We start from the raw sequence: 23,976 nt of genomic DNA on the forward strand, positions 1-23,976 counted from the left end.
GCCTCAAGGGGATGCTGAGCAGTGCAGACCTGCACAGGGCTCTGAGCCAGTCTCCCAACACCACAATGGAGCAGAGGCCATCCCTAAAATAGGTTCAAACTAACAGCCGCACAACTCTGTGCAGGTTATCGGCTCAAGACCACCAGCTGACAGAAGCAAGGATAGGTTTCATGCTCTGTAGTGCTGTTCAGGGACCTAACTACTACCAAACATCCAATGGATTAAAATGAGGAGGAATCAGCCCTGCTCACTTTACCTTTGCACATATCGCTGATCTTCTCCTTGAACACGTTGTGCCCACGCTCATCCACATGGGTTCGTAGGAAGTTCCTGAAACGGTGATAGATCTCCAGCCGGGTGGCTGCCATGGTCACCCACTCCCGCACACTGTGCCCCTTCATGTCTTCCAGATTCTCAATGCTCTCGATCATATCCTCCTCTTCCTCAGCCATGCCCTCAGCAGCACGCTCCGCCATTCTCCGCTTCCGGGCTGGACGGTCTTCATCTTCATCCTCACTGTCTGAAGGTCAAAAGCCGCAACAAGAAGATGAACAAACACACAGTATACAATAGATTCCCTCCCAGACTTGCTAAGACAGGGGGATGGCTTCAGATTCAGATTTCCCCCTGCCTTTCCCTAGAATGACAGAAAGCGTGGGCTAGTGTTTAAATGTAGAAAGTTGAGCCAGGAGTCATTCTAGGATCTCAGGAGCTGCCGTGCTGTTGCTCACTATGAGACCTCATGCTAGGCATCATTCCTATCCATCATTATCCAAAAATGAAGATATCCTATGGTAGCTAGGCCTCAATCCAGCTGCCAGAAGTATACTGCTAGTGCCTCTGCCCCAGATGTGTGCGGAAACCAGCAAGGAGTTATTTTAGTTTACGTGAAGAACTTTGTTCCACTATTATTCCCACCTGTGGGCAGGCGTTAATTTCGGAAAGTAAAATGTGCGGCTTGGCTGCACATTTTACTTTCTGGATCGCACGGGAATAACTAATTGGGCCATCAACATGCATTTGCATTTTGCGGGCGCTATTAGTTTCAGGGGGGGGTTGGCCGCGCGTTTACACCACTGTACTGTATCGGCCTGAATGATGGTAGCAACATTCAAGCACCTGCTGTGGGTTTCACTAATCCACCAGTAAGGGTGGCTCTGAAGACCAGATCCAGTTCTGTTACCTGCAGCCATGGCACTCATACCAGAGACACGGGAAATTACTCTTACTAGAATCAGGAGAATGACCACACATATCAGATTAAGTTAGTACAATACGATGGTACCATCTTCTGCATGTTTTGACTTTTCTTTCTGTCCATGCTTGTGGACTATCGTGGTAACCACAATACTTTACCCAGCTACTTTAAACAGCATGTACAAGCATGCTCGTTGCAAAACTTCTGCTGTTCCGGACAGTGTGGATCCACGGAGGCAGGAGCCTGGTAACCCTGGAAACCACAGTATCCACAGAAGGCTTGACAGGCAGCAAGGCCACAGATTGAAGTGTCAGGCTGGGGAATGGCAAGGGTGCATGGGTGAAAACATCACCGGTGAATCTCGCTGGGTGTAGGCTCATACAAATATAATTCTGCACATGCATATACATACCATAAAGAAGGCCCCTTCTCATTCGGCCCAGCTCATGGCCCAATTGCCTGTCTCGCTGCCTCATTGCCTGCTCTGCTGCTTCCCGCTGGCTGGCTGTCAGTTCTTCTGCATCGTCATCATCCAGGCCCTCTGCTTCATAAATATCCAGCTCTGGGATGGCTCGGTAATCCCTAAATACATACAAGTATGGAAGTCAGCAGCCCAAATTCTGTCCAGAAGAGGTCCTGATGCAGGCCTCCAGCCCCGAGTCACAGGGGATGATAAACCAAAACAATCCGTTCTTCTGACCTTCAGAAGAAAATCAGTTGATCCAGTAACCGTCAAAGAAAAGAAATCCCCAACCGTCAAAGAAAAGAATCCCCAACCTCTCCTCCATCCCATTGGGAAGTTTTATTTAGCCAGAGAAACATTTTTGGTCCAGTTTATCAACAATTTCTCCTATAAGTACAGAACAAGACAAAATGCTTGATATATTTTACCTAAAATGAAACCAAACAACTGAGCAGTTGAACTTATGCATGCTTTCAAAGTAGCATAGCAAAAGACCAACTGACCCATCCAGTCTGCCCAGTTATGCCCACCCATGCTGCCAAGGATTTATCCCAGCTGCTAGCCATAGTGTGAGACTGCCTGCAGGATAACACACTCTACCAAAGATGGTGTCTCCTCTTCCTCCACTGAATATTACCCTTCTGGTTAGCAAAGCAAGATCCCTCCTATTTAGTTCCCATCCCAAGTCTAAACCACAAAACTACTATACTAAACGTTTCTACGGTAATATATGACAAACACAAACATATTAAAAAAAAAAAGCAGTCCCTTCTCTATAGAGCTTACAATCTAATAAGAAAATCACAGGGCAACAGACTTGAAGCATTTCATAAAGTAAAACAATAGTTTAAAAAGTTAAATTAATGAAGTTAAAAGCAGTCAATCAGGCCTAAGATTTAAAAGCAGCCTCAAAAAGGTGGGTCTTTAGATGGGATTTAAATAAAGTGCAAGAGGGTTCTTGATGCATCTGTTCAGGAAGTCTATTCCAAGCATATGGTGCAGGCAGGTGGAAAGCAGGGAGTTGGGAATTGGCATTAGAGGAGAAGACCATAGATAGCAGTGACTTGCCTGATGAGCGATGTGTACGAGAAGGGGTGTAGAGAGAGGTAAGAGAGGAGAGAGAGGAGCGAGTGAGAAGCTGCTGCAGAGCAAAGGCACTTGCAGGTGAGAAAGAGAAGCTTGAACTGTATGCGGGAGCGGACAGGGAACCAATGTAGAGACTTCAGAAGAGGAGTTATAGGAGTGTAGAAACTTTGGCAAAAAAAGATTTACGCTTTGAAATAATCTAGCCAGCCACCAATATTAGCATAGCAGTTGCCTGAATATCTGGCTCCTAGATCATCTTGGCCTTCCTGGACGTACCCTGCCACCAACCAACATACTTCACCGATCAGATTGGTCGCTTTCTTTACACGATTGCAAACTTAAAATCGGCGATAATCAGCATATCACATTTATGGACACAGCAGTTGGGACCCTACTCTTATGGTTTGTCATCAATCTACAGTATCTAAATCCATTTGATTACTACTAGTTGACAGATCCAGCTGCGGTCAATCTACCAGAGATCCAGCAGACCTCCTAATTTTTGGCCTGCTAAATGAACCCCCACCTCCAGTTCTTTTCATCTTTATTCTTCTGCTGTAGCCTGCTGGTACCAAGTCTGTTACCCCCATGACCTGCGAGGTCACTTAGTTGTAAAGAAGTGACGAGCGAGGGGAAGGATGACCAATGATCCTCTGTGCCCATCCCATGCCTTCCTGAAAGCAATTACTGCCTTACCCTCCCACCAACTGCTCCAGGAAGGCATTTGGTGCATCCACCACCTTTCCATGAAGAAATATTTCCTGACACTGTGCCTCACTTCCCATCCCCCTTGAAGCCTCTTATTACAACCCCCTTGCTCTGGAACTTCCTTACCATTCAGAACATTTGCTTCTTGTATATTAGTACCTTTCAAATATTTGAATGTTTGTGCAAATGTATTAAGAAACAGAAACAGTAGCAAATATATCTTGCTTTAGCATGAATTAAAAGCTGTCACATAATATAATGGACATTTATGGAACTTTTAATAAGGCCAATCAATACACCTAATAAATACAAGGTCTCAGAGCATGGCAGCACCATCAATTCCACTAAATCAAAGGAGGCCCACGCATCACATTACCTTTCCATGCCTTCCCCAATCAGTTCTTCGCCATCCTCCTCTTCATCTGGGAGACCCCCCTCATCCAGAAGACCTTCAGACTCATCCTCAAATGGGGGAAGGTCACGGCCTGGGCTGGAGGTCAGGGCATCCCCACGCCGAGACCCACGGCTTGGGCTGGTGGCCATGTTGAAGGACTCTGATGAATCCTAAATGTGAACAAAAGGCAATACATTTAATGAAAATTAAAGAACACATCTACAATCCACGTAAAAAGGGAATTTGTGGTACCTGGCTGATTAAGGGCAAATGGGACAGCAGAATTAACTTTTGGCCTTTACCAGCTTTTCTATATTAGTCCAAAGTCCAACACCTAAATTAACACTGACGTGTAAACACTCAATCACACAGTCTATGGGTGATGTCAGGATCCGCTAGACTAGAGTCAATACAGAAATATGAAGTTTCTACCTTGTCACACCACATATAAATGGAATATACTGAAACACCAGGTTTATGCCACTAACTTCATACAATATCCTTGCATCCACTTGTGGCATTCCTCCTCCCACCTCTTAAATCATCTTTTTTTCTGCAAAATTCTGTCTGCAGTAGTACAGAGGGTCCCAATGTACAGTCTGGACAGGGCTGTCAACTCGTTAACATTTGTTTTTACCGCATGTGTCAGATTTTTTACCCCAACCTAATTTTATTTTATTTTTTTAAACTAGACATTTTATTGCTGCCATTTTGTGCACAGTTTGCGTTTTTATGCTGAGATTCACCCCTTCCTATTTACACAACAGCTGCCCCTACTCCTCTCCAATACTGCAGTCTGACATGATATGAAACTATTTTTATGGACTGCCCCCCCCCCCCCCCCAACTGACAGTAAGCAATCCCAGTCTGGGCCCGACCTCTGATCGAGAGGAAGCACTACACAAAAAGAAAACAAGACAAGTTGGAAAAAAAAAAAGAGCAAGTTATTCACTAAATACAGGCTCACATTTAGTGCACTGCAGATGTACAAAAACAGACTTGGAGTTTAAAATTGTTGTATACCATTTTGTTGGCAACTTGGAAAAGAGGATCCCGACTCAGTATAAGATTCAGAATCCCTGACCTCTCACTTGTAACCAGCTCTCCATGTTTTGCACAACTCCATTGGAAAACCTCATCTTTATATGTTTCTTAAGCAGACAACAAGCATTCTTTTCTCACAGACAAATCAGGACGATCCCATGCCTTCATCTCGAGAGCTCTTTAACGGCTGAAAGAGGACGGGGCCGCCCCGATAGGCCAATCCGCCGCTGCTCCGGCCGCGGGGCAGGAGAAAGGCACCCACAAACCCACCAGCTGCATGTACCAACTATCCAGGCCCCCCCAAAAAAGGAAAAGTGCTTCAAGATCGCTCATTGCAGACGGCTAATTTCCTTCCCAGTCCCGCTGCAACCCGGGTTTAAACAGCTGCGGGAGGAAGACGGGAGCTCCACTCTCCAGGAAAGCAGATTTCTGAGTCTGAACTCAATTGCTGGAATTTCTAAATAATATGGAGAATCATCATCAATGATAACGACAGAAGGCTTCAGAACGAGGGTAGAAAGAGTGAAAAGCGCTTTTCCCTTAAGCAGTGTGTGCCAACTGCTATAACTCCCACTGTACTCGGAGCAGTCCCCTGGTCGCCGGACAACAGGCCTGATCTAGTCCGGTCCCGACCTCCGAGGGAAAGCCGGGAGAGTGTCCTTCAGTTCGCAAGACCGCAAATTAAACATCAGCAAGATAATTTACTCACAGCCATCTTGCGCTCGCTGACTCCAATTCACAAGGAAATGATTTTCGCGCGAAACTACTCACGTGACCTACCAAAGCCCGCGAAACCTCCTGAATATTAATTAGTCAGAGGCAGAGCTCCAGCGGTAGGAGCATAATTGGTCACCAAGAGGCTAAGAGGGAGGGATCTCTGGCCAGCTGCCTAATCTGAAAACAGTATCCGCCAGTGACTATGCTGAGTGGTGTTGGGGGTAGAGAGAAAGTATATGACAGTACAAATGATGACAGAAAAAGACACAAACGGGCCGCCCACTGTTAACTGCTGCTCTGTATATGTTGAATGGATGGGGGCTGGTGAGAGAGAAGGTGCTGGGTAGATGGGGACTGAAGAGAAAAAAAGATAAGATGCTGAGTAGTTGTCAGGGTGTCGAGCTCAAGAGAGCGAGAATGAACATGTTGGCCCTGTGCAAACAGGACAACTAGATTGGGGTGATGGTATTGCTACTACTATCTTAGGTGTGGAGGGGGAGAAAGGAGAAAGCTGTGTGATGGGGGAAAAGAAGAAATTAAGGGCGGGCAGGTACTGGGTCAGAGCCAATGCCACCAGAGGAGTGCATGATGTGATGGAGCTGCAGCCAGTCAGGGGAAGGGGGCACAAAACCGAAGGTTTTGCTTAGGACACCTAATACGCGTGCACTGACCCTGCCAGCTTTTTGCTGAGATGTCTGGTTGCATATCCTTGAACTAACTTCCTGTTTTTGTGCTATATTAGTTTCACTATTGGGGGGGGCAATGGGAATTAAAGGCCATACTCCTTGTTTTGTTTTTTTAAATCACCTTCCTCCATAGTTTGCTGTCAACAGCATGTGCTGTAGTCAGACTTTTTTTTAGGTGTCCATAAATGTCAGATAAAGTTTTGATAAGAGCAGTTTTGACAGTGCAAAAAGAAAACTGCAGAAAGAATGAGTCAACTGAGAAAAGGCACTCAGGTCTATCCAGTAAAGTGCGGCTGCGTTTACCCCGCTCCTAACTCGCGTTCTACTCACTTTTTGGCCGCGTTAGCCCTTCCTGCGATACACTATCCCCTTTAACCTACTCTTACCGCGTCCTAAAATCCCAGGGCAACCCCTTCCGCACGCAGCATGTATATTGCATGTAAACGATCGAATTAGCTATTCCCTACCATCCAGTAACGCGCACCCCGACTATCGCTATTTTACCCTGCCGCGCGTTTAACCTGCTAACTTACAGGTCAATACAGTACCGAGCGGTAGGAAGATCTGCGTTAGTGCCCGGCGCACCCATGGTTGCCGCACGCACAGTGCAGCTCACCTACCGCTCGATCCTGTATGTAAATAGCTTGCAAATGCAAGCTGCATCTAAGAAGCGTCCGTGAAGCGTTAGGCCCGCGCAACCCATTTTACTGTATAGAGCGCCTATACAGTAACCTGGGTGCGCGGGCCTAACGCTTCACGGCCACGCTGGTATCTGTCATTTCAAATGTCATTTCAAATGACGTTTGGCGTCACGGCATGTGACGTCACGTCTTGAGATGCCCAATTGCACAAACAGGGGCCGCTTTTGCCCGTGCAGGCGTCCATCTTCGCGAGCAGCTGGAGGCAGGAGAGGGGAGCCGCGGTCGTCCTCGCCGATGTCCGGAGGGGGGCTGCAAAAAGTAAGTCGCTTCGTCGCTTTACACTGCCAGTCCCCCCCTCCCCTCCTCCCGGAGCAAGGCTGCTTTTCGCGTCCTGCTTCAGGAGGAGGGGAGGGGGGACTGGCAATCCCGAGCGTAGGATTGCCCGTCCTCTCTCCCCTCGCTCTCTTGCTACTTTTTTTTTCGCTTTACACTGCCAGTCCTGTCTCCCCTCCTCCTGGAGCAAGGCTGCTTTCGCGCCTTGCTTCGGGAGGAGGGGAGAGGGCTGACAATCCCGAGCATCGGAGAACTGTCCACTTCCTGGTACCTGTCATTTCAAATGACATTTGAAATGACAGATACCAGCGTGGCCGTGAAGCGTTAGGCCCGCGCACCCAGGTTACTGTATAGGCGCTCTATACAGTAAAATGGGTTGTGCGGGCCTAACGCTTCACGGACGCTTCTTAGACGCAGCTTGCATTTGCAAGCTATTTACATACAGGATTGAGCGGTAGGTGAGCTGCACTGTGCATGCGGCAACCGCGGGTGCACCGGGCATTAACGCAGCTCTTCCTACCGCTCGATACTGTATTGACCTGACTGATAGGTAAAAAGCCAGAATTAACATCCGTTTTCAGAACTGGTTTGGAGGCTGCAGATGTTCCTCCTTCCACTAGCGATGAAGCTACAGGAAAAAAAAAGTGGACGACATGAACTGGCAGCAGCCCCCTTTCCGGTGAACCTGAAGATGAAATAAGTGTGGGCAATGAAATTAGTAATATAATTATGTTTAAAGAGAAATGACGGGAATAAAGTAATTTGCAAACATTTTGGTCAGACGCTGCTTTGTGGCTGAGTATTTGAGTCTGGGGTTAGAGGCACTAGTTCAATCCAAAATGTTCCCGTCAGAGTAGATGATCAGGATGTGCTTTCATAGAAATAAAGATCATATGGCTGTGCTTGTCCCATGCTCTGTTGAGTACAAATATTGTCCTTGTTTCCACCATTTCCAAGGGGAGGTTGTTTCATGCATCCACTACTCTTTCTGTAAATAAATATTCCTTAGAGATTACTCCTGCATCTACCCTCTTTCACCCTTGCTTTGTAATAATCTAAACAGCCAATATTATTAATGAGGCTCTCCAGATATCTGGCTACTATTATTATTAATAATTGATTTATATTCTGCTTTTTTTCAGGCATTTCAAAGCAGATTGCATTCAGGTACTGCAGGAATTTCCCTGTCCCTAGAAGGCTCACAATCCAAAGGCTGTTCTCCTGTTCTATGTCTATGGGAAAAATGCTTAATAAATGAAGCCTTAAGTTTGTATCTGAGGCAATAGAGGGTGAAGGACTTGCCCAAGGTCACAAAGAGCAGTAGCAGGATTTGAACCCTGGTTTACAGCTCTGCCTGTAACCACTAGGCTACTCTTCCACTCCATTCCCATTGATGTTAGAGTTGTAACTATAACCGCTGGATGCAGACATGTACAGATTTCAAGCTATTATTTTCACGTTCATACTATTACAGTGCAAATGTGTTATTTTCATTCAGGAGGTGTAATGGTGAAATTGTTGCAAGAGAGTGTTTAATATACGGTACTCACTTTCATCAGGAAATGCATTCTGTTTCTTCTGCAAGTTCACACGCATACACACAAGAGGATACTGGCTTTCAGAGAGGCTTTAGCGGCTCAGTGCTTGGTATGTGAGATGTTTCAAGTTATGAAAGAAGTCAAGCTCATTTGGCATCAGTAGAGTGTTGGCAAGGCTGATGCTCAAATAACACAAGAATTAGATCACAAGATGCAATATTGGCAAGACGTGCTGTGGAGAGTCATGGAGACAACTACATTTTTATGCTGATGTGGATTGACCATTCTGAAAACCACCTCCGTTTTCAGCTCTCAAGGATCCTGATTGCTAGTTCAGTTCTTATGAGTGGGGATGTAAGATATGTCCTCCTTTCTCACTGCAAAAGTCCCCCAAGTGCCCCTCAGAAGAGCACCCCGATTAGTGGTCTCAGCAGTGACACAATTGTTGAACAGATGTGGAGACTACTTAAAAGCTCTCAGCCTTATACATGGTCTTTCCTGGACAGACACAAAGTGCTTGTTCCCAACCCTATCCCATTGATCCCACACAGGCCGATACAGTACAGTGCGCTCCGGTGGAGAGCGCACTGATAACCCGCATTTGGATGCGTGTTTTTGATGCGCTAGCTTTACCCCTTATTCAGTAAGGGGTAATAGTGCGTCGAAAACGCATGTCCAACCCCCCCTCCCCCCCGAAACTAATAGCGCCAGCAACATGCAAATGCATGTTGATTCCCGCGCGATACAGAAAGTAAAATGTGCAGCCAAGCTGCACATTTTACTTTCAGAAATTAACGCCTGCCCAAAGGCTGGTGTTAATTTCTGCTGGCGCCGGGGAAGTGCTCAGAAAACTGCTTTTCTGTGCACCCTCCGACTTAATATCATGGCGCTATTAAGTCGGAGGCCCCAAAAGTAAAAAAAAAAGTAAAAAGTAAAAAAAAAAAAGTAAAAATCGGCCCGCGGGTCGGAAGACGGACGCTCAATTATGCTGGCGTCTGTTTTCTGAACCCGTGGCTGTCAGCGGGTTTGAGAACCGACGCCGGCAAAATTGAGCGTTGGCTGTCAAACACGCTGACAGCCGCCGCTCCTGTCAAAAAGGAGGTGCTAGGGACGCGCTAGTGTCCCTAGCGCCTCCTTTTACTGCGGGCCCTAATTTGCATAGGCCACCCTCCTGAATCACGCGCCCAGGAGAGTGGTCTGTGCGCGCGCCGGGAGAGCGGGCACTTGCCCCCTCTCCCACACGTTTTTCTGAATCGGCCTGACAGCCAGTTGGATTTTCAGGATATCTACAATGAATATGTAAGATAAATGTTCATGCTGTGCATCTCCAGCATATAACTTATGCACATTCTCTATGGATATCCTAGAAACCCAGCTGGTTGTGGGGTCACCAGGATAGGTTTGGGAACCACTGGCTTAAGAGATAGTTATTGTTAAGAGAGGAATTAAGTCTTGCACTGTTGTTGCTTGTGCTCTAATTTTATAGATAAATGGAAGACTTCAGCTTTCAGTCCTGTGAATCCCTGGAACCTTTTACGAGCACTAAATTCCCAATTATTAAACAAAGAAGCTGTTTACACCATGCACAGATGCCGGCAAAGCTGTTTCTGAACTCCCATCTAAACTAGAACAAGTCTTAAGGATGAGAATTTTACATGCTAGGCGAAGTGTGCAGTCATCTGAGTGCACTGAAGAGAGCAATAATTCTTCCAAGTCTGAAATGTGAACATTGATATCGAACATAACAGAGGCTTTTACAACTCCTGTCTTTCCAGTCAACAAGCTGCTGGCTCATGTAAGTACTGACAACCCAGGCACGACTGACAAAGATGGGCACTGAGATTTGCAACCTATAAATCTGAAGTCAAGTACCAGTCTGGGAGAAATAAGTGGAACACAGATGCTGCTTGATGAAGGCTGCTGGAAAAAAAATCAACACAGAGTTAGCAAACTAGAGCTGGAAAAGTTTATCAATGTTCCAACTTAAAAAGAATCTAAAAAAAAAAAATAATAAGAAAGAGTGATCAGAGCTTGCTGGGAAGTGTATGTGGTTAAAATGAGGTCTAGCAAAACAGAGACCCAGAAATCATTACAAAAATTAGTGCACCAACTCTGAATTTCATGATTCAGGAGACATTCAAGAAAGAACTAGAAGCCTGAGGAAGCACACTGGGAGGAATCTGAGTTAAACCTTCCCAGACAAATGTTTGTGTAAGAGCAGATTAGGCAAACATTTGCCTGGGAAGACGTAGGTACAGTGGACATTGCCTAGAAGCAGGGAGACAGAGTTTCTTCTAGTTCTATATTTTATATGGTTCCATGATTGTTTTAAATAGATTGTGCTGGCACTGGTATCTGAGTCTATTGATCCAATGTTACACCCTGCTGCCCACCAGGATGTGTTTCAGAGGCTAAAACTGGAGATCCCCCACACAGGAAACAGCAGTGCTACTAATACGCCCATTCAGATTTCCTCTTTTAAATAGGCTATTATTAAGATCCATTGAACTGCTTTATCTTTAGAAAGCCTCTGCTCCAAGCCACCCTAGTGGCTCAGATGGCAGGTGCTGTGCTGGGTCATCTGAGCTGGGTCTTCTGCTCCCCAGGTTAGCTTGGGTCTGGGGTGCCACAGAGGCAGCTTTCACAATCCCCAGGGGGTGTGGGAAGGGGAAGTCATGGTCATTGGTTAAGGGTGGCCAGATTTGGCACTCCTGATTGCAGGGGTAGAAGAAGACATGCTAGGGCCAAGGGGATATAAAATAGAGGAAAATAGCCTTGGGTGGTTGCGAATGAAGGCTCATGGCCGCAGATCCCAGCCTTTGTTCTGATCGAGCTGAAACTGTCAGTTCAAAACCAATTCTCTGTCCCAGTGATTTCACCTGGTTTTACTAACATATCTGTTGTGCTCTTTCTGCAAGGCTGCAATTTGCTCATCAGATGCTTTCAGGAAGCATATTTTAAATAATACAGCTTTGCTGTCTGCTTTTTAAATGTCTTGATTGGTATTAAAGGTATGTTCTTTTAGAATTTAAAATTTCTTAAATATCTGTAAGTGTTCATTAGGAATGCTTATATGAATTGTTAAGGAATCTTATCATGTTTTTACTAGTTTATTTTAACAATGTTTTTGTATACTTAACTTTTATTGTAAATGTTCTTTAAGTGAACCAGATAGGGGTTTTAAGTGGGTTGTAAATAAAGAAACCATAACCATGTGTCCTTTCCGACATGCTGCAAAATAAGAAACAGCAGCCTGCTGCAATTAACACTCTTACACAGATCTGAATCATCAATACAGATCCTGTAAATGCTTTGTCAGAGTTTATAACATCCAGAAAAGCAGCTGGCAGATTATTTGATGCAAAAAGTGTAGGACTTCTTAGCTGAAAGTTCCCAGCCTACATTTTTCTGTGATTGCCACAATCTACTTTCATTCGGGCCGATACAGTAAATCCCGCGGGACAGCCAGTGCTCCGAGGCGAGCGCCCGCTCTCCCAACGTGCGCCCAGGCCACTCTCCTGGGCGCGTGATCAAGTATTTAAATGAGGACCCGCGGTAAAAAGAGGCGCTAGGGACACTAGCGTGTCCCTAGCGCCTCCTTTTTGACAGGAGCGGTGGCTGTCAGCGGGTTTGACAGCTGACTCTCAATTTTTCCAGCATCAGTTCTCGAGCCTGCTGACAGCCACAGGTTTGGAAAACAGATGCCGCCATAATTGAGTGTCCGTCTTCTGACCCGCGGGCACATTTAAAAATTTTTTTTTTTAATTAAAATTTTTTTTTTTTTTTTTGGGGGCCTCCAACTTAATATCGCTATGATATTAAGTCAGAGGGTGTACAGAAAATCATTTTTTTCTGCTTTTCTGTACACTTTCCTGGTGCGGGCAGACGTTAATTTCTGAAAGTAAAATGTGCGGCTTGGCTTATACCATGAGACTTGCCTCACATGGCAGAGGAAGTAAATCCAGTAAGTACTGCAAGATGACTTGGGACTGAGCGAGAGGGAGAAAGAACCTAGAATGAAGGGAGGCTGCTGAAGATGGAGAGAGGATCCAGGTTGGATAAAGAGATAACTGAGGATTGTGTGAAGGGAGAGAGAGAAAGGATCCATGATGGGGGGTGGGGAGGGAGGAGAGAACTGGGACAGGTGGAGGCAAGGAGAAGGAGAGGGCTGGGGAAGAGAAAGAAGATTAGGGATAGAGGAAGACAGGGAGGGAGAGAACACTGGAGATATGGGGATGTGTGAAAGAGGATCCTGGATTTGGAGGGGGAGAGGGAAGAATCCAGAGAGATAATGTAAGAGGAATGTCGATGTATTATCTCTATTTTTTTAAAATGTAAACTGCTTTGGGTCCCCTTTGTTGGCACCATGACAGTATATAAGTGTAAACAGAAACACAAGAAGGAGATGAGGAATGGAATAAAGAGCATAGGAGAATGACCGTGGTGGAGTGGGGGCTGGTTTTTTTTTTCTTTTGCAGCAATAGAAGTGACTACGTGTAATGGAGTGAAGAGGGCATAATGGAGTGGGCAGTGGTTTGTAGTTGCTCTGGGAGTGAAGGTGAGTGTGACAGGTTGGAGGTTGCTCTGTATTCTCTGATCAAAGAGGTGTGACAGAAAGTTAGGGGCGTGCTCTGTATTCCTTAATTGATCAGAGAGTGGCTGAGCTAGACGGAAGATTAGGGGCGTGCTCTGTTTTCGCTGCTCTGCCAGTGCCGGGATTCGTTACACGTTCTGGGCCTGTTGAGCTCGGAAGTCCCGGCAGAGTCCTGCGGAGGATAAAGCGCCGTCTCTGCAGCAAGATTTGACAGAAGGGCAGTGGTCACAGGTGAGCAGCTTTGCCCACTGCCTGTGTGTGAGAGAGAGAGGGTGGGGGGGATCCAGGGGCTCCTCCCCGGGGAGAAATCCTGGAGTAGGAATCGGAGAGAGAACTAGGGGCCCCTCCCTGGAGAACCACCGAAGGGTAGATGGGGGGGGGGGGGAGAGGTTGGAGAAGGGATTCCGTCTTATCCCTCCCCCTCCAAATAGTTAACCTAAACAACTCGATGCCCTATCACAGGCGTGAGGAACTCACGGGAGCTCTTCCGCCTCGCTTAACCCCACTCCTGTATCGCAACCTTCCCACCCACCACTCGCCCCCAACCTCCGTTATTTCTGGGAAGGAGGGCAGGGCTGGAGCCGGGTGGGGGCTGTTGGATCCGAGCTTTGCTGCTGTCGGGGTGCTTCAGGGCGGGCAAGGGTAATGATCAGCTGCTGGGGCTTACTTTACTTTCAGTTTTGCTGTAGAGATCACGGAGACTTGTCATCTGACTTTTGGCAGGAACTGACACTACCAGGGCGCTGGGGGGTTGGTTGGTGTTATGGGTGATCAGTGAGAGGAAATGGATTGGGGGGGGGGGGGGGGGGGGGGGAGGCGTTTTGGAGGGGATGACAGTGACGAGAGATACTGTATAGCTTAATACTATGAGGGAGGTACTGTGTGTTATGTCTAATGTCGAGAGAGATTCAGATACATTTATTGGCATGGCAATTTTACTCATATTGCCAAGGTAATATACAGCATGATTAAAATAAAAAGGGTAAGAAAAAAAATTACAAAATAATGAGTCAAGTAGAGGTTACAGACAGTATAGTACTGGGTATAGAGGCGTAGGGGAGGGTTTGTTACATATGAGAATTTATTTGAATGATTTATGTTCCAGTTTTTGGCACGTCAAAGCCGATTACATTCAGGTAGGGTGGGTATTTCCCTGTCTCCAGGAGGGCTTACAGTTTGCAGAAGGATTTAGACAGCTGACTAGGGAGTTAAGCAAGAACTGCTGAGGTGTAGTTTGTACTGCACCCCCCATGCAGAGGCTAGAAAGTGCCTGTGTCATTCACAATCTCAATAGGACATGCACTGGTGGTGAACTGCTGTCTATTTATAAGTAGGGCTATTGTGCCTGGTAGTAGAGGAAGTTTGTGCTGCAGTTATTGAGATAACACCACAGTTTTAGCTGCATTAAAAAGAGGCATTCATGGGAGCATGCTTAGGTCTAGGAAGTAAACTGTGTGCACATAAATGTATTTTCAAATATATGTACATAATCTAACCCCCTGTTCCTCTTCCCACAAAATAGCAGGGGCAGGGTGCGCAGGCTCTTTTGTACACATGTGAGCTGTAAGCAAAATTTAAAAAAGAAACTTCCTACCTAGTTCTTGTGGCCTGGTTTGGCCTCTGTTGGAAACAGGATGCTGGGCTTGATGGACCCTTGGTCTGACCCAGCATGCCAATTTCTTATGTTCTTGGTTTCTCTTTGAAAATTCCCTAAAACTTACAGGAGTATAAAAGCAGCCACATATCTCCATGCTGAGAGGCTTACCTGACATCACTCCCATAATGACAGGCCCGTGCAAGAGTATTAAGGCTCCTTAGGCAGCCATTGGTCTTGCACCCTGCTCCACCCTCCCCAAGTCTTACTGGCTGCAGCTCCTGTCCTTTTCAACTGCTGGCAGAATGGGCCCTGCTGGCAGCTTCGAGCCACTTCTCATGTTTTTGATGCCCCCCCCTCCCCCAAAGGTCAGTGGTTCTCAACCTTTTTTCTGTCGGGACATACCTGACAGATGGGTCTCACATGCGAGACACATTGAACACATGACAGTCACAAGACTAAATGTTAATGTACACTTTGCATCCACAGGAACCCCCTGTCCCACCCCTCAGCAATGGGTATAAAGCAGAACTAGAACATTCCCTGTACAACTCATCCTACAAAAAAAGATATTGTGGTGTTATCTCAATAACTGCAGCACAAACTTCCTCTACTACCAGGCACAATAGCCCTACTTATAAATAGACAGCAGTTCACCACCAATGCATGTCCTATTGAGAAAACACAATAGCCATTCTAATTAAATACCTCACCTCATTCTCACACACACATAGAACTGACCTTCACCAAAAACAAGAAAGATCACAGATTACAAATAGAGACAGAAACTGGAATGGAATCCCCAAAAAGTCATTCTGCGTGCAGTGCAAACCTGGAGAAATGGAAACCGAGATATAGCACCTAACATACTCCCAGGATCTGCAATAGTGCACACAAACTAATCTGCACAAAGTTACACCTGCATGCACTCAAATGGAACAACCCTACCTATGAAAAGGCAACACTACAAATATTAAACTAGGCCCTAAACACCAATGCACCTCCAGTTAGGAAAACAGGAGAAGCCAAGCTGCTATAGCTACCCACACAAAAATAATTGTAAAACTATACTAATAAATGTTTCAAAACAGCTGATAAACAGAATATCAAACAATTGAAAACTCTTAAAAATTATTACAAATTATCCAAACACTAACACATTATTTCAAAACAGCAGACACATCACATAATACCCAATAAATAAATGGCAGTCAGTCAAGAAAAATGAATTTAAAAAGCCACCTTTACTTACCCTCTCCAGCAGCTTTCCTACTCCTTTCCCTTGCAGGCCAATAGCACTCACCAGAAGCAGCAAGAGCTGCTGAAGCTCTGTCCTCATGGTCCTCTTCCTTAGGGACCACAACCAGTCACACAGACACACATACACACATGACCAGTTTCTGTCTCTCACAGACCAATCATCTCCCTGACCAGCCTCTCTCGCACACATACATACATACATACATGTCACCTTCCTGACCTGTCTCTCAATCACACAATGCTCTCTCTTACCTACACACAGGCTTTCAGTCATATGCATGTTCTCTCTATCTCACACACAAGCTCTCAATCACTCACATACTCTCTGGCTGGTTGACTGTCTCACTCCCACTCCCTCCCTCCCCCAGAGCATAAATGGTAGCTGCAGCAGCCTCTTCCAACCCCCACAGCCCAAGAAAGAAGAATCCCATTGCCCATGGGGGCTAACGCTGCTGTCTCCCTTGCTGATCTCCAGCTGCTTCTGATTTTGCTCCAGGCCTGCCCTGCTGCTTGAGACCAATGCTGCCGCTGCTTTTCAATGGAGCATGGCCTTTTCTTCCTGCACATCCTGCTGCAAATTCTCTCTCTCTCTCACACACACACACACACACACACACACACACACACACACACACATGCCTCTCTGCAGTTTTCCTTTCTCCGCCACCAGCGGCTCTACCAGGGCCTCTCTCTTGCCTTTATTTCTTCAGCTGCTGGCCCTTTCTCTCTTTCCTTCCTTTCTTTCTTCGACTGCAATGGCCCTCTCTGGGCCTCACCCTTTCTACCACTGCTGCCTCCATCCTCCAGGTGTGAGACCCCATCCCTTCCCTTTTATTCCCCCTTCTCCCCTCCTTTCCCCACTCCGCACCCTTCTCTTTGCTTCATCCATCTATCTCTTTCCCTCCTCCTCTCACACTGCCTTTCTTTCACTTCCTTTCCCCTCCCATTCACCTCACTCATCCCTTTCTTCCCCTCTCATTTCTTCCTCTACTCTCTCATCCCAACCTCTCCACTCCCTCGCCTGCTTGGTCCAGCCAGGTCGTCTTTAGAGTGACCTTGCCTCCCAGTCAGTGGCTTTGCTCCTGCAATGCCCCATTGTTCTTCTTCTTCTACAGGTGAGGCTTGGCTTCCCCGTTGCACACCCGATAGTGGTTTGCCTGATGCCACTTTTCCTCATTAACCCACAGCTTCTTACCCTTCTCACTTTCTCACTCACATCCTCATACCTTGTCCTTCCATCCCCTCTCACCTTCCCCTCTCACCTCATTCACAACCCCTTCCCTCAGCCCTCCTCCACGCCCTCTTTTTCCTGGCAAGCTTTTGCTCTGCAGACAGAGGATGGAAACCCAGCCAGCGCACCATTACTCTTTTTGCTGGAGAGGCCTGGTATGTCATCAAATCGCACTGCCGCACCCACACGGAACTCTCTGCCTGCCGGGCAGTCAACAAATCGCGCCGTCCTTATCCTGCCGGTGGGGGTGGGAACCTCACTGACACATCGCTAAACCGCGCCGCTTGCTTTCGCCTACACTGCTGCCTTGCTTCTCCGGGCTTGAATGTGCTGACAGCCTGGGCAGGAATGGCAACAATGCTAGTCGAAGAAATGGGTGCAGCGGGAGACCAGGAAGTGTGCGACACACCTTGCCAGTGCTTGGCAACACACTAGTGTGTCGTGATACACCGGTTGAGAGCCGCTGCTCTAGGTGACCACTTAGTTCACCTCATGGAAATAGTGCTGGTCCTGAGCAATTTTCACAAAGTTATATAGAATACTTGCCTAACTTTCAGTGAATTTTCAAACAGAATTTACCAGGGTACTCATATATTGTGCCCCTGCTATTTCTGTGGGCAGAGGAACAGAGACACACTTGAAAATTAAGTTTGATACATGTAGTTTGGGAACACCTTTTTAATCAAGGTAAAAGTATGCAGCTTGTGAAAATGCACAGAGACTTTAACATAATATGTGGGGTATAATGTTACGGTCGTGGACCCTTGGGCCGGCTGAGACAGTTGGTGGTATGCTGTGGGAACCCACAGCGAGCATCACAGCCGAGAGGCGGCACGGAAGAGACTCGGAAGAGGCTTCACCACTGGAAGTCCGAGGTCCCCCCAGGAGGAGGCCATAGGGACCCGGACCTCTTGGACTTAGGTGGGACCCTATGCGACCAAGGATCTGGGCAGCGGCTGAAGAGGTGGACGAGAGGTCGGCTGGACCCAGGAGGCTGAAGAGTCTTCACCCTTGGAAGCCCGCAGCTCCCCGGGAGGAGCCCGAGCCGCTGGGACTTAGGAGAATCCTCTGGGCCAGCAAGTACCAGATACCTGTGGTGGATGAAGAGGCCGAAGTCGTGGTCCAAGGACGGAGCCGGGTCAATAGCCAAGAATCAGAGGTTCGAAGCCAAAGCCAAAAGTGGAAGCAGGAATCGAAGTCGTGGGACGGAAACGGGTCGGAGGCCAGAAGTCAGAAGTCAAACCAGAACCAGGGACTGAAGCCGAAGACGTAGTCGGGAACAGAACCAGGTCAGAAGCCAGAAGACGAAATAGGAGATCCAGGATCAGACGCAGCAACTAGAGACTCAGGAACTGAGTGAACCTTGTTGCAAGGCAGGGAAGGAGCCTAGCTGCAGGACTTAAGTAGGGCTGGAGCGACATCATCGGGAGGCAGTCCTGTAGTTTCCCGCGCTAGCCCCTTTAAATTCATAGCCCCTGCGCGTGCGCACGCCTAGGGGGCGGGGCCAGATGTGAAGGAACGCCGGCGGCTCCCTCGAGGAGGGAGAGCTGCGGCTGAGGCCTGGGAAGGCCGAATCGGAACCGCAGTGGCCTGGGCCGGCCTCGAGGTGAGTGGAGGACCCGGGGCACGGCCCGGGGCCGTAACATATAATATTCACCATGGGGGATGTATCCGAGAAACTAGTTATCCACTAGATCTCTTTCAAAACTGCCCTCATAAGGAGAGGAATGTGTGTGTGTTCGTGGGTGTATATTTACTGGCAGGGGCAGGGATTCAGCATAAATATCTCTCGATATTATAAAAATATTAGGGGCTCAAGGTAATCATTGTCTGCTCATGCACAATGTAATGACCTCATCCGGAGCAGTAGGAGGGGCTCTAGGTAGCAAGAGAGGAGCGCCAAAGCCTGCTTTGCAGCATGGGGCCAGCCAGTGCAGCAGCGGCACCAGCAAATGAAAAGCTGGTGAGGGTTTCTAGGTCTCCACCAACAAAAGCAGAGCAGCAAAAGTGCTGGCTGGGATTTTCCGGGCCCTACCACCACAAGGAATCAAACAAAGAAACAAAAAAAACCACCAACCATTGGAGGCACTGGCAGCACAAGAGCTGGTGGGGTTTTCTGGACCCCACATCACAGAAGACAAAATAATAGGCAGCAGAAGAACTGGTAGGGATTTTCCGGGCCCCACCAATGCAGAAGAGAAAGAGAAGGTGCAGTAGGCAGCAGGAGGGCTGGTGGTAGTTTCCAGGCCTCACCAGTGCAGGAGAGAAAGAGAAGGGGCAGTTGGCAATAGAAGGCTGGTGGAGGTTCCCAGGCCCCATCAGCCATGCAAAGATAACTTTGGAGCCTGTGATGGGAGGAGGGGAAAAGGGAGCAGCGGGAGAGAGGGGGATGCAGTAGGAGAGTGACTGGAGGGGAGTGGAGGGAGGAGAGAGGCAATGGGAGAATGGGGAAAGGGCAGCAGTAGGGGAGAGAAGACCAGAGGAGAGTTAGGGGCTAGAGGAGGGGAGCAATGGGAGAGTGATGGGAAGAGGAGATTGCAAATCCCTCCAAGACACCCCCACCCCAACTGTCCCACTTGCACCCCCCCTCTACTCTCCTGCTCACCCTCCCCTGTATGTACACCCAGCCACATGCATCTCCTCTCCATCAACCCATACACACACGAACTCTTACCCAACATACACCCACCCATTCCCCCAACACACACAACCAATCTCCACCCAACACACACACACACACACACACATACCTAAGAACATAAGAACATAAGAAAATGCCATACTGGGTCAGACCAAGGGTCCATCAAGCCCAGCATCCTGTTTCCAACAGTGGCCAATCCAGGCCATAAGAACCTGGCAAGTACCTACATACATCCTCACACCACCAATCCCCACCTTTCCCCTACATACACATCCAACTTTGCACACACGAATAAGGGGAATGTTCTTCCCCATCCAACTCATCTCACTCCACTCCCTCCGTCCCTGACACACATCCTCTACTCCAACTCTCCCATCCCCTGACCTTTTTGCCTCACTTGCGAGCAGTTCTTAAGTCAGGATTTTTCAAGTTACGGACATTGCGCCATGTAAGATATATAATGGACAAAAATGATTTCTGTACCCTAATGCAGTTGTTTGTGCTTTCAACAACTGATTACTGTAACACAGTATTTATTGGCCTTCCTGCCTCGAGCATACGAGCACTGCATGTTTTATAAAATGCAGCAGCCCATTTAATTATGCACATTTGACCCTGGGATCTCATCAGCCCAATTCTGCGAGAACAGCACTGACTCCCCCTTTACCAATGTATCCAGTTTAAAATATCGACATTGGTCTTTAAGGCAATAAAAATGGATGGTCCTCTCTATTTAGGGCAATTATTGATTCCCTATACCCCTACTAGAACATTACATTCCCAACCAAAAGGACTCATAGAAGTCCCTTCTGTTAGTGTCTTATATTTGGCTAGAAGTCGGGCGTTCTCCGCTGTTGGCCCAGTGATGTGGAACATGCTTCCCGCCCCAATCTTGGCTATTAATGATATAAAGATCTTTAGAAAGCAGGTAAAGGCCCTTCTGTTTAGGGAAGTTTTTGGAGATGCTGCAGTTGGTTAGTAATGCTGTTGATATTGAAGCTGTGTTAGATGCAGTGATTAATATTGTTTTGTACTCATGTTGCACTTTGTTGGTTTTGTTTTAATTATATGCATGTTTTATTGTGAACTGCTTTGGTTTAAAACAGTATAAAAGACATTTTTAAATAAATAAATGATGAGACTGGTTGAGATGTTTATAGGCTTTTGCTTCCAGGGCAGAAGGTTTATTTTCAGGTAATAATTTTGTTTTATGTGATTTTTATGTAATTTTATCCATGTTGTAACCCATTTAGCTCAGCAGATTCGTTATATGTGGGCTATAAAATTTCTGAAATACATAAATAAATTAACATGTATCCCTACTCACATGCACACCTACAGAGGAGGAGAAAAAGGGAGAAAGTGGAAAATGCAATGGGGAAGTGCACAGCTCCCACTCATACATCCAGTCATTCCCCTACACTCCTCCCACTCGCACACCCCCACCCAAACCACATGCCCAACCACTGAATGCATATTTGGTTATTCTCAAATATGCACAGACAAATCACTCACGCCAACTTCATAACACATACACACAGCCCCCCTGACATTCCCCCTCCCCCACATACATAGGGGAAGGAGGGGGTGGAGGGGGAAAAGTAGAGAGTGTGATGGGGAGAGTTCACAGACACATAACAGCTCACTCCTTCCTGACATACACATTCCCCCAAACCACACCTAATATCACTCACATCAGCCCCATAACAAACACACAGGGGGGGGAAGGAGAGTCTGTGAAAACTGCAAGGGAGAAAAAATCCAGCCCCCCCAGCACGTATACCCTCATTCTTCCCTCCTCACAATGTACACACACACATGATGGAGGAGAGGGGAAATGGGGTGTGCAGTGGAGGAGGGAGAGAGAGTGTGCACCTGCACAGGGGAGGAGAGGGCGGGTAGAAAATGAGTATGGGTTCCACCCCTCCAACACACACACACTCCAATCATCTTCCTATACTACTTACATATCCACCACTCACAACTACAACACAAACACACCATTCTCACATAGGTGGAAAGGAAAGTGGGAGAACATGGAAAGTGTAAGGGGGGAGGAAGGCGCACACACACCCACACCAATGCACCACACCGCTCACATTCCACCTACACCACCAAATGCATACACCCATCCCCCACCTTCTGCAAACCTTCTAACACACCTTTATCAATGCCTTCTCCACTAAACTCCCCCACACAGTCACCAAGGCATGAACATGGAATCTAGATTGGAGAGCCCACTGTCAGGGTTGGTGAACAAAGCAAGCAAGGGTGCAGATTCTAGTTTATATCTATTTATAAAATATTGGTAGAGGGAGGCAGAGAGTGAGTGTGTGTGTGTGTGTACACTGGCGGGCGTATACACCATTGTTTCCCAACCTTACTGGAGGGTTTTCTACATTGCCACAATGAATATGCATGAGATATATTTGCACACCTTGCATCTTCAATGCATCATTATGGATATTCTCAAAACCCGACTGGCTAGGTGTGTCTCCACGAGAGGGTTGGGAAACATTGATGTATATACAGTGGTGGCTGGGAAGTAGAGATTGGCAGGGAGCATGAGTAAGGGGAGGGGGTTATGTATATTGGCAGGGAGGAGTTAATGTATATACAGTGCCATGGGAGAGTGTTTGTATATACCCCGAGAGAGGCGGGGAGTGTGTACACTGGTTGGGGTTGAGGGTGGATTGTGTATATTGGCTGGGGTATATACACTGGCAAGGGGAATGAGGTGTGTATACACTGTGAGGAAGTGCACATACTCTGATTGGGGGAGATATTGAGTTGTATATATTGGCAGGGTTGTGTTTAGCGGCAGTAGGTGTGTATACACTGACATGGAAGAGTAGATTTTGTATACCGGCAGGGGGAAAGATTGGGATGTGTATATTGGCAGAAGGAAAGAGTAGATCGTGTATACGCTGGCAGGGGGAGGATGAAAGTATGCACATTTGAATTCTGCGCCCGGGCAGTACTTTCCTTGCAGCATTTGAAGTTAGCTGCGCCAGTAGCGGCACATCGATGACTCTGCGCTCCAAAGGCCTCTGTGCCGAGCGCCGAACTGTGGAGCTTGTCACCGGCGGGAGGACGCGGGGACGGGGGCCCGCGCTCCGGATCCTCCGGTACGTGAAGAGCAGAAAGGGGCCGTGGGAGTTCAAGGAGATGAGGGCGACCCAAGGGAGTAAGGCCGGTCTCTGGTCCGAGGCCCTTAGCGAGCAGTAGTAACTGTGAGCGGGAGGGAATGGGGACAATTTCCGCACCCCCGGCTCAGTGGCTCGGAAGCGGTCGGATAATGGAAGCTGGCTCGGCCTCTTCTGTTGCTAGGCTTGGTGGGGATAGTTGTTTTCACCGGAGAATTCGTCTTGGAAGCGGCGGGTCTGCACCCGAGCTTTCAGTCCCGACAATAGGGACCGACCTTCGGGGCAGGTTACCGAAGGGTCCCGTTCATTTGTGACTGGGAGTGGGGAAGGAAGGTTGTTAAACAGGGCCCTTGGTCTAGAAGGGCAAGGCCAGAAAACAATTTTACATGTTCTCTGCTAGGACTGTCTACTTTAAGATGTAAATATTTTTATTTATAAAAACTATAAATAATAGTACAGTAGAAATTAAGGCCAGAGCGTCCGTTATTTGCAGTTTACAAAACTCAAATTACAATACATTTTTGTTTGTTAGCTTTTATTGCTAGGTTACAAACTGATATGGATAACAAATTGCGTAGCACAGTTACATTCTGAAAAAAATTTAAAAAAACTTTGTGTTCGGTCATCATCTTCTTCCTCAGGTGCCAGGCATATGGAGCAACCTATCATCCTTTTCACCACTAAAATTAGTCTAAGCCCTGA

At 47.2% G+C, this 23,976-nt stretch overlaps 2 protein-coding genes across 8 annotated transcripts in view; one reads left to right on the top strand and one right to left on the bottom strand.

The window, feature by feature from the left end:
• The window catches only part of MCM2 (minichromosome maintenance complex component 2), a 28,222-nt gene extending 22,487 nt beyond the window's left edge, over positions 1-5,735 (bottom strand). Inside the window, exons 1-4 of one of the 2 annotated variants that reach the window (XM_029601318.1) lie at positions 4,873-4,993; positions 3,832-4,019; positions 1,611-1,780; positions 257-520 (exon numbers count right to left, since the gene is read on the bottom strand). In XM_029601318.1, coding sequence (XP_029457178.1) covers positions 257-520; positions 1,611-1,780; positions 3,832-4,019; positions 4,873-4,875 — 625 coding nt within the window. In that variant the 5' untranslated portion in view covers positions 4,876-4,993. Of the gene's footprint in view, positions 1-256; positions 521-1,610; positions 1,781-3,831; positions 4,020-4,872; positions 4,994-5,602 lie in introns of those variants that run through there. The other variant, XM_029601317.1, reaches the window with a different exon arrangement.
• A 7,765-nt stretch (positions 5,736-13,500) lies between these two features.
• TPRA1 (transmembrane protein adipocyte associated 1) overlaps positions 13,501-23,976 on the top strand; it is a 71,733-nt gene continuing 61,257 nt past the window's right edge. For 2 of the 6 annotated variants that reach the window (XM_029601322.1, XM_029601320.1), the window contains exon 1: positions 13,501-13,633. The gene's annotated coding sequence lies outside the window, so the exon portion shown is untranslated. Of the gene's footprint in view, positions 13,634-22,905; positions 23,257-23,976 lie in introns of those variants that run through there. The other 4 variants (XM_029601321.1, XM_029601319.1, XM_029601323.1 and 1 more) reach the window with 3 other exon arrangements.

The sequence above is a fragment of the Rhinatrema bivittatum genome, chromosome 4 (assembly GCF_901001135.1).
Source record: "Rhinatrema bivittatum chromosome 4, aRhiBiv1.1, whole genome shotgun sequence".
Taxonomy (NCBI): Eukaryota; Metazoa; Chordata; class Amphibia; order Gymnophiona; family Rhinatrematidae; genus Rhinatrema; species Rhinatrema bivittatum.